The sequence below is a fragment of the Salmo salar genome, chromosome ssa07 (genome assembly GCF_905237065.1).
Source record: "Salmo salar chromosome ssa07, Ssal_v3.1, whole genome shotgun sequence".
Classification (NCBI taxonomy): domain Eukaryota; kingdom Metazoa; phylum Chordata; class Actinopteri; order Salmoniformes; family Salmonidae; genus Salmo; species Salmo salar.
The window spans coordinates 34,275,141-34,293,065 of record NC_059448.1 but is presented as its reverse complement, the minus strand read 5'-3'; the positions used below and the strand labels follow the sequence as shown (position 1 = coordinate 34,293,065).

Genomic DNA, 17,925 nt, shown 5'->3' with positions numbered 1-17,925 from the left:
CCCCAATCTCAGGGCCTCGTGGAACGCGCCACTCAAACCCTTAAGGCTAAATAGCTATGGTATGTGCAGGTTTGAATATGCCTGGTCCACCAAGGGAGGGAGGTCATATGCCCGCCCTTGATGTACAACAAATTGTAATGTCTGTATGTGAGAAAACTGACGGAACTTTCTGCAGCTCTGTCCACACAGATCCGCAAGGTCCAAGAGGGGAAGCTGTTGGGAGACTCGCCACCACTGAAGGTAAAAGTTGGGGACTGGGTGAGGGTCAAGGTCCACAAGAGAAAGTGGCTGGAACCCAGGTGGACTGGGCCGTACGAAGTGAAGGAAGTTACTTCACACTCTGTCCAGGTCAAAGGTAAATCAGGAGCACCTTGGCACCACCTTACACATTGCACTCCAGCCCCAACCCCTTCCAGAACTTTGACTGAAACCAGGGCCGATTTGCGCGCCCTACATAAATTCGATTCCAACCACTGAAACCTTAGTTGGGGAAAATGGGACAATGGCTTCCGTTTCCACGACCTAAGGCACCACGCCCAGGGTCGGGGTACCTCCCTCCCTGGGAGAGGCTGGGGATATCAGCTCCCCTGTTTGTTATTTTTGTGAGTGTACACTACTAGGCTGACACCACCGCTATTGACCCTGGTCAGGCTGATAGGGGCCTAATGTTTCCTTTGCTTCAGGTGGAAGACACTGAACCCTAGTATGCATTCGAGGGAGGCCCGGGTTCGGATCCCAGCCCATGCACCATGGGACTAAAATGTAAGAAGATATGTTTTGCCTGGAGAGATACGGTTTCTAGCGTTTGTTTAAGATATAAATGTAACGTTTTGATAGCTTGATTAGTTTAAATTGAAAGGCTAACTAATTAGAAAATAATAGCGAGGGAATTTTGATATAATACGTTGTCTGTTGCTGGAAATAGCATACAGAGCAAGAGTTGAATGATGTTATTTTTTATAAGTATGGCGATTTACATGTTACTTTTAAAGTCTTGGATATTTCATAAATGTGAAGCTGAAAGAGAAGAGGAAGTTGTGAAGTTGGGTTTTAATCTTACTATAGAGGTAAGGCAGAACGTTGGTTGAGTAGTGGGTTATATTTTTGCTTACGGGTAAAACAAAAGATGAGAAGAGAATTGGTTATGTGCGCTGAGCTATGTTTGGCTGGAAGGAAACATTTGGTGATGTGAAGCTGGTTATTGATTCTTGGTTTGAATGTTTAGGTAACACCAGTGAATTAGAAAAGGAAGTTTATGTATTTAAACATACTTTGTTTCCATTACGTGGAAAAATGTCAAGTCATTAAAGTGAATCACAGGAGGAGTTAATTTTATATTAACAGGGAAGGTGCACATTAAACACAGTTGTGTATAATGGCAGGGTATTCCTAGCAAACAGAATGGGCCGGTTTGCAGACAAACTGAAAGGGTTTTAAGGTTTTAAGCAATCTTGGGTCAAATTGGTTAAATAGTACGTTAAAATATGGGGTTTCATAGATTGAAGTACAGTATTGTATCCAAAGGTAGCGCATGTTCAATTAAGTTTAAAACTAATGATTGGGGGGAGTACAATGGTAGTATAAGCATTTGTAGGTTTTGTTTGTAGTTAACTTTTGGGTTTCTGAATCAGTGTAGTATGAGGAAATGCTGATCAAGTGGTTATTTTATGGAATATGGAGCGCTTAGCTCTTTGGGGAAAAATTCCTAGGGACAGGATATGTTAAAGGGGTAGACACACATGGCATTTTAAAGTTTTATTTTCTGAGTTTTAATTAAACACGTGAAATTCTTTTGATAGGGAATGTTCTGGGAACTTGAGATACAAAATGAAGATAAGGTTATTAGCTTTCATTTGTCTAATGTAGTAAGAAAGAAAAAACGGTTCTGAAAAGGGGGTATGACTTTTTGACCCCACTGGTGACTTTTCCTTTTGTGGTCTGATCAGCCGCAATGAAAAGCCATTGGATGGTGAATTTAAGGTCATTTGGGATACTAACTTTAAGGAAATTTGGAGAACTGATAATTATGATGGAGTTAAAGTTCTTAGACACAATTGATAATTTGAACCAATGAGAAGACAAAATGACGAAAAGGGTACAATAATTTCTCTTTGGGGAGTAGTTCAGATTAGTCATTTTGATCTGATTATGTTACGTGAATATCGTTTGATAAGTAGGGGTACTTTTTACATTATCTAGATACGTTTATTTTCCCTTAGGAAGTCAGCTGTGGTTGTATTTAGTGGAAGAGATTTAACACAACAAGACTGGAATTAATATAATAGTAATATTATATTTTGTTGTTAAATAAGTTTTAAATGGTAGACTTATGTCAAGCATTAGGATATATTCTAAGCCAACAGGACAGGAATATATGACATCTGTAGGGAATCCAGGATTATTGAGGGTATCGAGATAAATTTAGGTAGATATGTAATAAGATCATGAGACATTTAGTACTCCCCTGCACTGCTGAGACCTTGATGGGTTGGAAGTAGAAGGAGGAGAGCATAAACAAGGAAGAGAAGATAAAAGTAACATAGAAGAATTAGATAACGGTTAGTGAGTGGAGACCAGCATAGTTAAATTAAACAGGTGAGGACAGAAATAACACTGGAGAGACAGAAAAGACATAAGAATAGAAGATAGCAGGATAATTTAGTTAGTCTCTCCATGTATTAATATCCTAACTAAATGAACCTATGTATCATAGTTTTGATTTTAAGTTATGTTTGGTAAAATTCGCTAGGAAAAGATATGATAATTTAGTTGAAAGAAGTTGTTCAATCTTAAAGAAGATAGGACACTTGATAGAGAAATGCACAGGGTAGCTAAGGATGAATGCCCCAGGGAGAATTGGACATGTGGTATATGAAAGGGGGCAATCCTACAAGAGAAGGGCTGACATAAGGATAATTTACTAACCTTACAAAAGACATTGTTAAGAAATGCAGCAAAATTGATACATGGCTTGAGCCAACATCAAGCACCATGCTCCACTCATGAAACACAAGAGCAGCAGCATAAATTATCAAAATGTCTCTTGCTCGCTCTACTGTAGCAGTCGCTTTTGGATCTGTATGGTACCGTCCAGACAAGTCAGTTAAAATTACACATGGCCGAGACCCGTGACAATCTTACCAGACTCAACCCAGACCCATAACATTACCCGTTCGGATCCCGGAACGGGTCTCAGGTATTCGGGCACAGGTGGATCCGTGAAGACCTCTGTGTGGGAAGCAGCCGCAAGAGGAGAGACCGAGAACACTAAAAATGGACATTACACAAGGCTGAGTGAGCGTTTCAGAATATTGCACGCAATATGGATATTGAGTGTCAATATTGCGATTTTTATGCGAAATCGATTGTGCAGCAGTTCTGCATTTACCATAATTTTCAATCTGTAATCAATCTACTTGTCCTTCTGTATTTCTCTAATTGGTTTACTGCATCTAGTTAAGAGCAGTAATTTCCCAATTTATTAATACAGGGAAACACTGGGAGATTAATCAGATCCCTAAGTATGCCCATGCCTCAATTGGCTTTGTCGTGGGCAGACTGAAAAGCCAAAGTGGAGGCCTGGGCTTTGTCCAAAATGGAACCTTATTCCTTATATAGCGCACTACTTTTGATCAGGCCCCAAAGGGCTCTGGTCAAATGTAGTGCACTCAGGGCTCTAAAGTGCGACCATGTGTGTCACATACGCTCCAAGATATTTTGCTGTGCGACCTTACATTTTAGTTTGGGAGCAAAAGCACGACATCAATATTTTTTTATAATAATTAAATAAAGACAATTGCTAGCGGTAACTCATATCGCGAGGGTCTGAAGCTCATTGGATTAACTCGAATTGCTAGCGGGCTGGACCACATTGGGGGAAAATGTAGTTTAAAAAAAAAGTCACAGCACCACTTCCAGAGAAACAGTCGCTTTCAAACTAGGAAAAGGAAAGCCTTAATCGACATCCATGTCTTTGGCGCCCGGGGAACAGTGGGTTAACGGCCTTGCTCAGGGGCAGAACGACAGGTTTTTACCGCATGGCGAATTGAGCTAAGACAGTAATTCGGCATTTATGAACTACACATTGACACCTCCGGCCCAAAGCGGGAGGTTTAAAAAAAAGCCTTAGTGATATTTGTCTATTGCTGTTTTGGTTAGTATTTGTCTTATTTCCCTGTAGAGCCTCCAGCCCTGCTCAAATATGCCTTAGCAAGCCCTTACGTTCCACCCCCCACACATGCAGTGACCGCACCTGGCTTAAATGGTGCCTTTAGAGACAAAACCTCTCATCGTCACTCAATGTCTAGGCTTACCTCCACTGTACTCACATCCTACCATACCCATTATGCCTTGAAACTACTCCTCCCCGCCCAGAAACCTGCTCCTTTTACTCTCTGTTCCGAACGCACTAGACAACCAGTTCTTATAGCCTTTAGCCATACCCTTAACCTACTCCTCCGGTGATGACGTAGAGGTTAATCCAGGCCCTGCAGCACCTAGGTCCACTCTCATTTATTGACTTCTGTAACTGTAAATGCATTGGTTTCATGCATGTTAACATTAGAAGCCTCATCCCCAAGTTTGTTTTATTCACTGCTTTAGCGCACACCGCTAACCTGGATGTCCTAGCCGTGTCTGAATCCTGGCTTATGAAGGGCACCAAAAATCCTGAAATTTCCATCACTAACTAACATTTTCCAACAAGATAGAAATGCCAAAGGGGGTAGAGTTGCAATCTATTGCAGAGACAGCCTGCAGAGTTCTGTCATACTATCCAGGTCTGTGCCCAAACAATTCAAGCTTCCACTTCTAAAAATCCACCTTTCCAGAAACAAGCCTCTCACCGTAGACCCCCCCCCCCCCTCAGCTGTGCCCTGGACACCATATGTGAATTGATCACCCCCAATTTATCTTCAGAGTTCGTACTGTTAGGTGCCCTAAACTGGGACATGCTTAACACCCCAGCCATCCAACAAGCTAAGCTAGATGCCCACAATCTCACAAATTATCAAGGAAGCTACCAGGTACAACCCTAAATCCATAACCATGGGCACGCTCTTAGATATCATCCTGACCAACTTGCCCTCTAAATACACCTCTGCTGTCTTCAACCAGGATCTCAACAATCGCTGCCTCATTCCCTGCGTGGGTAATGGGCCCGCGGTCAAACGACCACCCCTCATCACTGTCAAACGCTCCCTAAAACAATTCAGCGAGCAGGCCTTTCTAAATCGACCTGGTCCGGGGATCCTGGAAGGACATTGACCTCATTCCGTCAGTAGAGAAAGCCTGGTTGCTCATCAAAAGTGCTTTCCTCACCATCTTAATTAAATAAGCATGCCCCATTCAAAAAAATTGTAGAACTAAGAACAGATATAGCCCTTGGTTCACCCCAGACTTGACTGCCCTTGACCAGCACAAAAACATCCTGTGGCGTTCTGCATTAGCATCGAATAGCCACCGCGATATGCAATTATTCAGGAACCAATATACTCAGTCAGTTAGGAAAGCTAAGGCTAGCTTTTTCAAACAGAAATTTGCTTCCTGTAGCACTAATTCCAAAACGTTTTGGGACACTGTAAAGCCCATGGAGAATAAGAGCACCTCCTCCTACAGCCCACTACACTGAGGATAGGAAACATTGTCACCACCGATAAATCTACGATCATTTCAATAGCATTTTTCCACGGCTGGCCATACTTTCCACCTGGCTAACCCTACCAACAGCTCAGCACCCCCTGCAGCCACCTGTCCAAATCTCCCCCACTTCTCCTTCACCCAAATCTAGACAGCTGATGTTCTGAAAGAACTGCAAAATCTGGACCCCTACAAATCAGCTGGGCTAGAAAATCTGGAAATTATCCGCCGAAATTGTTGCAACCCCTATTACTAGCCTATTCAACCACTCTTTCGTATCGTCAGATCTACAAAGATTGGAAAGTTGCCGCGGTCATCCCCCTCTTCAAAAGGGGGAGACACTCTAGACCCAAACTGTTATAGACTTCTATAGTTCTCAGATAGAGTTCAGTGTGTCAAACCTCTGGAAGTCTATGGGGGAACCACAGGATTCAATTCTCAGACAGACTATTTTCTCTGTATACATCAATGATGTCGCTCTTGCTGCTGGTGATTCTCTGATCCACCTCTACACAGACACCATTCTGTATTCTTCTGGCCCTTATTTGGACACTTAACTAACCTCCAAAACGAGCTTCAACGCCATACAACTCTTACCATGGCCTCCAACTGTTGAAAAACTAAGTGCATGCTCTTCAACCGATTGCTGCCTGCACCCTCCCGCCTGACTAGCATCACTACTCTGGACGGTTCTGAACTAGAATATGTGGACAACTACCTAGGTGTCTGGTTAGACTCAACTCTCCTTCCAGACTCACATTAAGCATCTCCAATCCAAAGTTAAATCTAGAATTGGCTTCCTATTTCGCAACAAAGCCTCCTTCACTCATGCCGCCAAACATACCCTCGTAAAACTGACTATCCTACCGATCCTTGACTTCGGCGATGTCATTTACAAAATAGCCCTTAACCTGTTAGGGCTAGGGGGCAGCATTTGCACGTCTGGATAAAAAAAATGTACCCGATTTAATCTGGTTACTAATCCTACCCAGTAACTAGAATATGCATATACTTATTATATATGGATAGAAAACACTCTAAAGTTTCTAAAACTGTTTGAATGGTGTCTGTGAGTATAACAGAACTCATTTGGCAGGCAAAACCCTGAGACATTTTCTGACAGGAAGTGGATACCTGATGTGTTGTATTACCTTTAAACCTATCCCATTGAAAAACACAGGGGCTGAGGAATATTTTGGCACTTCCTATTGCTTCCACTAGATGTCACCAGCCTTTACAAAGTGTTTTGAGTCTTCTGGAGGGAGATCTGACCGAACAAGAGCCATGGAACGATGATGTCCCATTAGACACCTGGCGCGCGAGTTCATGTTGGGTACCCTCGTTCCAATACGTTATAAAAGAGTATGCATTCGTCCACCTTGAATATTATTCATGTTCTGGTTAAAAAAGGCCCTAATGATTTATGCTATACAACGTTTGACATGTTTGAACGAACGTAAATATTTTTTTCCCCTCGTTCATGACGAGAAGTCCGGCTGGCTTAGATCATGTGCTAACAAGACGGAGATTTTTGGACATAAATGATGAGCTTTTTTGAACAAAACTACATTCGTTATGGACCTGTGATACCTGGAAGTGACATCTGATGAAGAGAATCAAAGGTAATGGATTATTTACATAGTATTTTCGATTTTAGATCTCCCCAACATGACGTCTAGTCTGTATTGCAATGCGTATTTTTCTGGGCGCAGTGCTCAGATTATTGCAAAGTGTGATTTCCCAGTAAGGTTATTTTTAAATCTGGCAAGTTGATTGCGTTCAAGAGATGTAAATCTATAATTCTTTAAATGACAATATAATATTTTACCAATGTTTTCTAATTTTAATTATTTAATTTGTGACGCTGACTTGACTGCCGGTTATTGGAGGGAAACGATTTCCTCAACATCAATGCCATAGTAAAACGCTGTTTTTGGATATAAATATGAACTTGATAGAACTAAAAATGCATGCATTGTCTAACATAATGTGGTTAGATTAAGGAGATGTTTATCTTTCAAAGGGTGTAAAATAGTTGTATGTTTGAAAAATTTGAATTTTGACATTTATTTGGATTCAAATTTGCCGCTCTTGAAATGCACCTGCTGTTGATGGAGTGCACCACGGGTGGCACGCTAGCGTCCCACCTAGCCCATAGAGGTTAACACTCCACTCAGCAAACTGGACGTAGTCTATCACAGCGTCATCCTTTTTATCACCAAAGCCCCATATACTACCCCCACCACTGCAACAGGTATCCTCTCATTGGCTGGCCCTCACTACATATCCGTCGCCAATCCCACTAGCTCCAGGTCATCTATAAATCTTTGCTAGGTAAAGCCACGCCTTATCTCAGCTCACTGGTCACCATAGCAGCACCCACCCGTAGCACGCACTCCAGCATGTATATTTCACTTCCTTTGGCCGCCTTTCCTTCCAGTTCTCTGCTACCAATGACTGGAACGAATTGCAATAATCTCTGAAGCCTTATATCTCCCGCTCTAACTTTAAGCATCAGCTGTCAGAGCAGCTTACCGATCACTGTGCCTGTACACAGCCAATCTGTAAATAGCACACCCGACTACCTCATCCCCATATTACTTACCCTCTTGCACCCCAGTATCTCTACTTGCACATCTACCACTCCAGTGCGACAGGTATCATGCTAAATTGCAATTATTTTCACTTCTATGGCCTATTTATTGCATACCTCCCTACATTTGCGCACACTGTACATAGATTTTTCGATTTTTCTTTTGTGTCATTGACTGTAGTGTAACTGTTGTTTTTAATGGAACTGCTTTGCTTTATCTTGGCCAGGTCGCAGTTGTAAATGAGAATGTGTTCTCAACTGGCCTACTTCGTTAAATAAAGGTTGAAATAAAAATGTATTTATTGCAACTTTCTCAAGACATAATTGCATGGGAATGCCTGGGCCTACCACTGTTGCCAGCTAGCGATGCCGAAACATTCAATTATAAAGGCTCTCAAAACTTTCCAAATGAAATATTAACAGCAATGTAAGTTAACCTGGCAAAATGATTTGTATCTATCGGGTGGTATTTTGTTTCACAAACTCTACTATTGCCATGCAGAAACACCAGTCTCGACATTGAAATTAAAGGCCAACTACACACCAAAATATGTTTACATTTCCTTCCCAGATCGCAAAATGATGTGATTTGAGCATTGTTGTGGACTTTGAAAAACAACAAAATTGGATGTGATTGAGAATGAAAACCTGAAGAAAAAGTAAAAAATAATAATTAAATAGGGGAAATCCAAAACCTGGAAAAACAAAGCCGATAATTGTTTTTGGTGTTATGCCAAATAAATGTATTGGCAGGTAGATTATTTTTTTCTTCATCAAGTTAGTTCATAAACCATGTCATGGGTGGTTCCAAAACCACTCACATTATTTGCTAACACCTTGTTCTGTCACAGGACAACCTGGTTACTTTACCAGTATATATTAAACATTTGGGGGCACAGAAAAAAGGAAAAGGGATAGCTTCTATTGAAGATAAATGATCATAGCAATTAATGAAGGACTGATCTCATGCATGTCATCACTCAAACTTCAGGCTCTTAAAGAGACTGTAAAATGTAATGTAACGCATGTCAATAGGTGTGCTTCAAAAGTAGGTCTTTGATTTTATATGTTTTGCTCTGAACTTTAAGTAGGGAGCTACCAGTAAGTACTACCAATGACACATTTTAATTTTGAGTCTGCGTGCACAATGTAGGGAATAGGGTGCCATTTGGGACACATCCCTGTAAATCTTGTAGAACAGCTGTTGCCATTGAGCAGAATGCCCACTACAGTGACCCATTGTCTAGTTTAATCCTTGCTTGTAAATGTATGTTTAGGCCCAGGCTACTTCTGGTAAACCGGGGGGGGGCAGAACACTTGCGGCTTCCGCTGTTCTTTGGAGCCAGACACTTAAGATGTGTAGGCTATATTTAGGTACTGTATTATAATTACAGTGGATACTAAACAAAAACAATGTAAAGTTGGTCCCATGTTTCATGAGCTGAAATAAAAGTAGCAGAAATTCACAAAAAGCTAATAAAATTTTGTGCACAAAATTGTTTACATCCATGTCAGTTAGCATTTCTCCTTTGCCAAGATAATCCATCCATCTGACAGGTGTGGCATATCAAGAAGCCGATTTAACAGTATGACCATTACACAGGTGCACCTTGTGCTGGGGACCATAAATTACAACTTTTTTTTTTAAAGTGTCGTTTTGCCATGCTTACTGCAGGAATGTCCACCAGAGAATTTGTTAATTTCTCTACCATATGATGCCTCCAATGACATTTTTGAGAATTTGGCCATACGTCCAACCAGCATCACAACCGCAGACCAGGTGTACGGCGTCATGTGGGCGAGCAGTTTGCTGATGTCAACATTGTAAACAGAGTGCCCCATGGTGGCAGAAATACATTATGGACAATGAACTGCATTTCAATGATGGCAATTTGAATGCACAGAAATACCGTGATGAGATCCTGAGGCCCATTTCTTTGAAGGTATCTGTGACCAAAAGATGCATATCTATTCCCAGTCATGTGAAATCTATAGATTAGGGTGAAATGTATTTTTCAAAATTGACCGATTTCCTCATATGAACAGTAACTCAGTAAAATAATTGTAATTGTTGCGTTTATATTTTTGTTCAGTACAAAACCATGAAGCTGAAATTTGAGCTTGTTAAATGGACAAACAAGTCTCAATTAATACTAGGCTTCACATCTGAAGACTGACGTACACTTATTACAGTCCTTGAATTTTCACCAAGCATGTGAACTCACCTGACCAGGAAAAACTCCAGAACCTACATAGACTATAATGAAATCTAATTTTGTCACATATGCTGAATATAACAGGTTTTGACCTTAGCGTGAAATGCTTACGTATAAGCCCTTAACAAACAACGCAGTTAAGAAAATAGAATTAAGAAATATACTAAAGTAAAAAATAAAACAATGAGGCAATATACAGGGGGTACATGTCCGAGTCAATGTGCGCGGTTACATGTCCGAGTCAATGTGCGGGGGTACATGTTTGTCAAGGTAACTTGTACATGTAGGTAGGGGTAAAGTGACTATACATAGATAATAAACAGCAAGTAGCAGCATTGTAAAAAAACACGGGGGGGGGGAGAAATCAATGCAAAAAGTCCATCTGGCCATTTGATTAATTGTTAACCAGTCTTAAGGCTAAGGAGACTTTTGAACCTAGACTGGGCGCTCCGGTACCACTTGCTGTGTGGTAGCAGAAAGAACAGTCAATGAACGGAGCCTTTGACAATTTTTGTGCCTTCTGACACCACCTAGTATATAGGTCCTGGATGTCAGGAAGCGTGGCCCCAGTGATGTACTGGGCTGCATGCACTACCCTCTATAGCGCTTTACGGTCAGATGCATTTACATTACATTTACATTTAAGTCATTTAGCAGACGCTCTTATCCAGAGCGACTTACAAAATGGTGCATTCACCTTATGATATCCAGTGGAACAACCACTTTACAATAGTGCATCTAAATATTTTAAGGGGGGGGGTTAGAAGGAATACTTTATCCTATCCTAGGTATTCCTTAAAGAGGTGGGGTTTCAGGTGTCTCCGGAAGGTGGTGATTGACTCCGCTGTCCTGTTTATTTATGTTCATTTATTTTCCCTTTCATACTTTAACTATTTGCACATCATTACAACACTGTATATAGACATAATATGACATTTGAAATGTCTTTATTCTTTTGGAACTTTTGTGTGTAATGTTTACTGTTACTTTTTGTTAATTCTTTACTGTTTGTTTCACTTTTGTTTATTATCTATTTCACAACATATGTTTCCCATGCCAATAAAGCCCCTTAAATTGAAATTGAATTGAGAGAGGAGGAACGAGCAGGTGGGAAGAAACTGTTTGAATAGAAAGTAGCACGTTCACCAAACAAAGGGCAGACGCCCTAACAGTACAGTATAATTGTGAATGAGTGTATTACGGCTCATTTCTCTGTCTCTTACTTAGATGCCAAGCAGTTGCCATACCAGGCAGTGATGCTACCGGTCAGGATGCTCTCGAGGGTGCACCTTTTGAGGATCTGGGGACCATTGCAAAATCTTTTCAGTTTCCTGAGGAAAAGGCGTTGTTGTGCCCTCTTCACGACTGTCTTGGTGTGTCTTAGTCCTTTGACACTTTGCCTGTTTGAGGGTTCGTCCGAGGGCATAGCGGGATTTCTTAAACATCCGGATTAGTGTCCCGCTCTTTGAAAAATCGGCAGATCTAGCCTTCAGCTAGGTGCGGATGTTGCCTGTAATCCATGGCTTCCGGTTGGGATATGTACACACGGTCACTGTGGTGGGGACGTCAGATGCACTTATTGATGAAGCCAGTGACTGAGGTGGTATATTCCTCAATGCCATTGGATGAATCCCGGAACATATTCCAGTCTGTGCTAGCAAAACAGCGACTACGTAGCATCCGCGTCATCTGACCACTTCCGTATTGAGCAAGTCACTGCTTTAATTTTTGCTTGTAAGCAGGTATCATGAGATAGAATTATGGTCAGGTTTGCCAAATGGAGGGAGAGCTTGTATGTCTGTGTGGAGTAAAGGTGGTCTAGAGTGTTTTTTTCCCGTCTGGTAGAAATGAAGTCAAACGGATTTAAGTTTGCATGCATTAAAGTCCCCAACCACTAGGAGCACAGCTTCGTTTGTGGTGGTAAATAGACGGCTACGAAAAATACTGATGAAAACTCTTGGTAGATAGTGTGGTCTATACCTCGAGACTAACTTAATATCAGACATCGCGTACCAGCTTTTATTGACAAATACACCCACCCCTTACTGGACGTAGCTGTTCTGTCCTGCCGATGCACAGAAAACCCTGCCAACTGTATATTATCCGTGTCGTTCAACCACGACTTGGTGAACCATAATATATTACAGTTAATGTCCAGTTGGTAGGATAGTCTCAAACGGAGCTCAACCAGTGATGGCACATTGGCTAATATAACAGATGGTAGAGGCAGGTTACCCACTCGCCAACGAATTTCTCCCTGATCTCCACTCCCTGTATTTGCTTCATGCATTTGGGCCTCGTCTGAGAGCAATATTATATTCTTCGGGTGCGACTCATTAAAGAAAAAAATCTACATCCAGTACAAGGTGAGTATTTGCTGTTGATATCAAGAAGCTCTTTTCGGTCATAAGAGACGGCAGCATTCTGTACAAAATAAGTTAAAAAAACTAGCACAATTGGTTAGCAGCCCGTAAAACAGCAGCCATTCCCTCCAGCGCCATTCCTCGTAAACAAGAGCATAGAGAGTTTCCTTGTCAGTTTGCATGGTCTGGAATAATCTAGACCCTATATAACTGCTGCGATGAAAGGACAGGAAATAGAGATAAAGGTATAAATAGCCTGGTATCCAAGGGTTACTTCATACCTGTCCTTGGTAGAGTCCTGCGTCCTGTATAGTGCTGTCCGGTTTGTTCAGAGGCTCGAACGTGTTGCTCATGTACTTGTTCCACAACCTGGTCTCTTTCTCGTCTGGGATACTGAACAGTTAGCGCATCTCCTTCTCAATGGTGTCTGCATCACAGGAGGTTATAGGACAAAGGTAACAAATAAGCAACATGCCACATACATTGATCATTACAAAAAAATTAGGAACACCAAAATATTTAGTTGCACCCCCTTTTTTCCCTCAGAACAGCCTCAGTTTGTCAGGGCATGGAATCTACAAGGTGTCAAAAGCGTTTTCCATGCTGACATCAAAGCCTCCCACAGTTGTGTCAAGTTGGCTGGGTGTCCTTTGGGTGGTTGACCATTCTTGATACACGTAGGAAACTGTTGAGTGTGAGAAACTCAGCAACGTTTAAGTTCCTGACACAAACCGGTGCACCTACTACCATATCCCGTTCAAAGGCACTTGAATCTTTTGTCTTGCCCATTCACCCTGTGAATGGCATACATACACAATCAATGTCTCAATTGTCTCGAGGTTTAAAAATTCTTCTGTAACCGGTCTCCCCCCCCTTCATCTACTCTGATTGAAGTGGATTTAACATTTCACATCAATAAAGGATCATAGCTTTCATTTGGATTCACCTGGTCAGTCTGTCATGGAAAGAGCAGGTATTCTTAATGTTTTGTATGCTCAGTGTAGGTGACAAACCGACAACTACACTCATGCACCTGCATACTTAGGGCAGAGAATAATTGAGTGTATAAAGCTCATGCTCTGATGAATAGGCAGCAGATTAATGAATTACTTTATAGTAACACTCCCTGCTCATGTAATTGTTGATTACTTGTGTGTGCGCGCTTTAGAGAGTAGAGTTTAGGCAGTTCTTGTGCGAGCGCATCATTTTGCAGTAGCCAAAAGCAAAGGCAGTTTACATAAGAAGTAGACAAACAGAACAGAGTTATCAGTGACCTTCCCCTGTGATTTCACTGTTTAAATTGACCATTAAAAGGCTTGGCAATGCATCCGATTTGCATAAATTGAACAAAAGATGTTAGTATTATCAGTGAAATAACTAAGAGCAATGGGGCACAGTGAACCAAAGTATACAATCAACAAGTCATATTAAGAAATACAGAACACATCAGGTTATAAATATACAATCCTAATGTCAGGTTAAACATTTGTGGAATTGAGCCAAAGACGAAAAAAGGAGAGCTTCTGCGCATTTCAAAACAAATATATATTACTCATTAATTCTCTGTCATGTAGAAGTGCTCCTGTAGAATCACTATGACTGGTGGCTAACGGATGGGATTCATTCATTCATTCATTCATTCTCTGGCTGAGAGAAGTGGCAAGTTGCTACTTTTGTCAGGTTGACTGTACAATGAATATAATGGTTATACCAATATAATGGTACTCTATAGCTCAGTTGGTAGAGCATGGGTTCTATTCCCAGGACTATGCATACCCATACGTGCACGCATGACTAAGTCGCTATAGATACACACGTAGGCAAAAGGGCATACTGTTACATTATAATGGCAGGTAGACAACAGGTAGAAATTATCCATGAGGAAGAGAGAACAGAGTTTCTTAAAAATAAATATATAATCTTCTCATTTCATTCTGTCAGGGAGAAGAAAAGTGTCTGCTTACCTATCGTGTCTGCTTTGCTGAAGCGTCTGGTGACTACGTTGTCTATGTTGCCGTCTTCACACAGCTTCAGTTCTGTGAGGTACACCTCCACCTTGCAGTGCTTCACAAACATACCCTGTTCTACCACCTGTCGAAATATGTTGATAGAGTGTCTTACATCATGGCAGATGTCACAAGAAATCAACTCATATATTAACAAAATGTTTGTTTCGCAAATTAAACACTTGACAATGTTAGTCATCTTACATGATGGCATGAGAATAAAAAAGGCATCACTCAGTTACATTTTGTTCAAAGCATTTGCTGTACATGGCATATGAATGATTAATTAAACTCATGACATTGTTCCAATACAGGCAAGATTTGCATTGCTGATTGATTACAACTTGCTAAAACTCAACATTGAGCAGAGAAGCAGTCACCAACATCACCAAGGAAACAAGAAACAAAGAAAACAGCATTTGGCATTAGATTAGTAAAGCTCATTATTTGGGACAAATCAACAAAACAGAAACAAACTAAGAATTTGGCTACCCAGTTAATAGGCCTATCTATACACTGAAAGCATTCTAAGTGTATAAACTAAAAGCTACACTTTCTAACTCCCTTGATAGGTGCGAGTCACAGACTCTTAATATAGCCCCAGAGTGTAGAGACAGGTGAAGGGTCCATTCCTATTCATTTCACACAGCATCTCCGCTGGTGGCTGGCCCTACACCACACCGTAGGGTACAGACCTGCCCTAGCCCCAGGCAATGAGATCAGCTGTAGGCATGGGTCAGATTCACCCACCACCAGACACGACCCACCGCCCCTCCTTATAAGATGAATGCCCAGCCATGTGTTCCACATAACAGAGATAAGTTGCAAGTCTCACAGGAAGAAAAAAAAAAAAAGACAGAAAAGAACTGTTACAAAGTTCTTAAACAGCTAGGCTAAGAACCAACGAGAACAGATCTACCCCACCCACTCCTTTCTGCTTAGGCTAGGCCATCTCTCCCCTCACTCTTAAAAAGCCTCCGACGCTCTCAGTTTGAACTCAGCCAGCATTCCTCCATTTCAAAAAACAAGGACACTAGAATCACTCCCCAGGTGATAGCCTCAACACAGAGAACCTGAGTGGAACAGCAAGAGGAGAACCCGGAAAATCAATTCCAACCGTCTGGCAACACGGTAAAAGAACCCCCAAAAGTGAGAAAGAAAAGAAAACCTCATGCATGTTGTGTCGCGTAGTTCGCTCCATGTAGCGGTGTTTAAGTCATCCAGAACGCTCTCTGAAAATAGAAACGGACAGGGCCACTCGATACCCCCAGCAACATGCATGGCAAAAAGGGGAGGATCGACGGGGGGAGAAAGAAAGCACTGCAGCAGCCATGATGCCATGACTGGCTAGATTTGAAGATGCAGAAAGCCATGTCTGGGCTGACGGAAGTACAATAGGCCCAGCTGGCAGTTAGAAACAGCCCTACGTTAGCAGAACAAATCTTTATGTGAGTTACTGGCTTAACTTGTAGTCAGTTGTCAAGAGTTAAACCCAAAGCACACTGAATAAAAAAGCAACTAAATAATATTAATGTAGCCTACCTCCACTTTATAAAAACATATCTTCTGGGGACAACATTCCCTCAGTAAGCATCTGTGCTCCGGTCCACTTTACATAAACCAAATAAGTCCTTATACAGCATGTATTAAAAATAATAGCTAGCATATGTGGAATACCGGTAGCTAAATTGTATCAAAATCGCATGACCAGTCCAGCTGTGTTTCTCTTGAAGAAGACCGTGAGAGAGACAGCTTAAACATTGAGATATCTTACACTTGAGATTCAGTTAGTAGCTGGGTAGGCCTTAATATCGATCTAGAAATCAAAGTTATCCTTTTTCACAACCATCCCAATCTGACCAGTGTTGAAGTGTATTGATCAATCCAACCCTATAGAACACATCCAAGATTTTGACAGTGAAACTCCTCAATTACTCCTCACACCACAATATAAGCTCTTCGACTACAAGTAGGTTATGAACAAACAGGCCTAACGGCAACCATAGAAATATAAGTGTGTACTGAACATATTTTATCTCATACTATTCCCCACTTCACATAATGTACCTGTGATCTTACTGAGCTTCTCTTTCATCTGATCACTGCTGAGGCACTGGCGCTACGTGCACTGTACCTGATCAGCTCTTCCACCCATACAGTTGCTGAACATTATTTTACTTATTTGACCATTTAAAAACAAGGTATTGGACCACACCAGCCATAATTAGCCACTAATGTCATCCATCCTTACCTTGCGTGAGATGGGCTCATGTCCCTCCATCAGTGCATACCAGCTCACTAGCTTATTCCAGCCTTCTGTTGGGATCAGGACGTAGTCCAGCTCATCAATGAGGTGCTCCTTGATGACCAGAACATCCCCACCTAGTCACGACAGACAGAAAGAACAGGGTCATGTTCATTCGGCAACCAACAGAAGAAAATGGACTGACATGGAAGGACTATCCAAACCTGGCCAATAACAGATATTCATTTTTGTTTGTTTGCCATAATGAATATGACCCAGGTTTAGTGGTGAAAGAAGGTTTACTAAAGGGTTATAATGGGGTCATTCAATTGGGACAGCTTCAATGGTGGTAGCCTACTCATAATGGCAGATTCTCATACAATAAAACAAAGCAACAGACAGCTTTCTATAGACAAGAGGTAGGCTACCCTTGTCGATTTTCATTGGTGTTTACAGAGTCAATTATAGACCTACTTTTTCTGTCATACTTATTAGCCTATAGAATTTGCATGTATAACAGCCTTTAGTTTGATATGTTAGGTAAGATACATCTTGTTCACTCAACATCCAGTACTGCGCAAAACAGTGGTGGGTTCATCCAGACACACTGGGGATGAGTAAAAGAGCATGTTATGAAGTCACCATTTCCCCTAATCACACCAGAGATTGACAAATATTGCTTCAAAGAGGTCCAAGTGTGGTGCATCTTACCACTTGTAAGGAGCCCCGAGTTGTCCACTGGTCCAGGGTAGACATTCTGGTCTCCCATCTGATATTTGTCCCAGCTGTCAAAGCCAACATATTTCCTCCACTGTTTGAACCAGTGGCTGTCCACTAGGTACCTATGTATAACGAGCGAGAGCAC

The 17,925-nt window shown here is 41.5% G+C and overlaps 1 protein-coding gene across 2 annotated transcripts in view; it reads right to left on the bottom strand.

The window, feature by feature from the left end:
- Positions 1 to 17,197, bottom strand: part of LOC100306760 (ubiquitin carboxyl-terminal hydrolase 15) — a 74,104-nt gene extending 56,907 nt beyond the window's left edge. The window contains exons 1-3 of one of the 2 annotated variants that reach the window (XM_045721881.1): positions 17,067 to 17,197; positions 14,774 to 14,900; positions 13,091 to 13,236 (exon numbers count right to left, since the gene is read on the bottom strand). In XM_045721881.1, coding sequence (XP_045577837.1) covers positions 13,091 to 13,162 — 72 coding nt within the window. In that variant the 5' untranslated portion in view covers positions 13,163 to 13,236; positions 14,774 to 14,900; positions 17,067 to 17,197. Of the gene's footprint in view, positions 1 to 13,090; positions 13,237 to 14,773; positions 14,901 to 15,983; positions 16,073 to 17,066 lie in introns of those variants that run through there. The other variant, XM_045721880.1, reaches the window with a different exon arrangement.
- Positions 17,198 to 17,925: the final 728 nt, after the last annotated feature.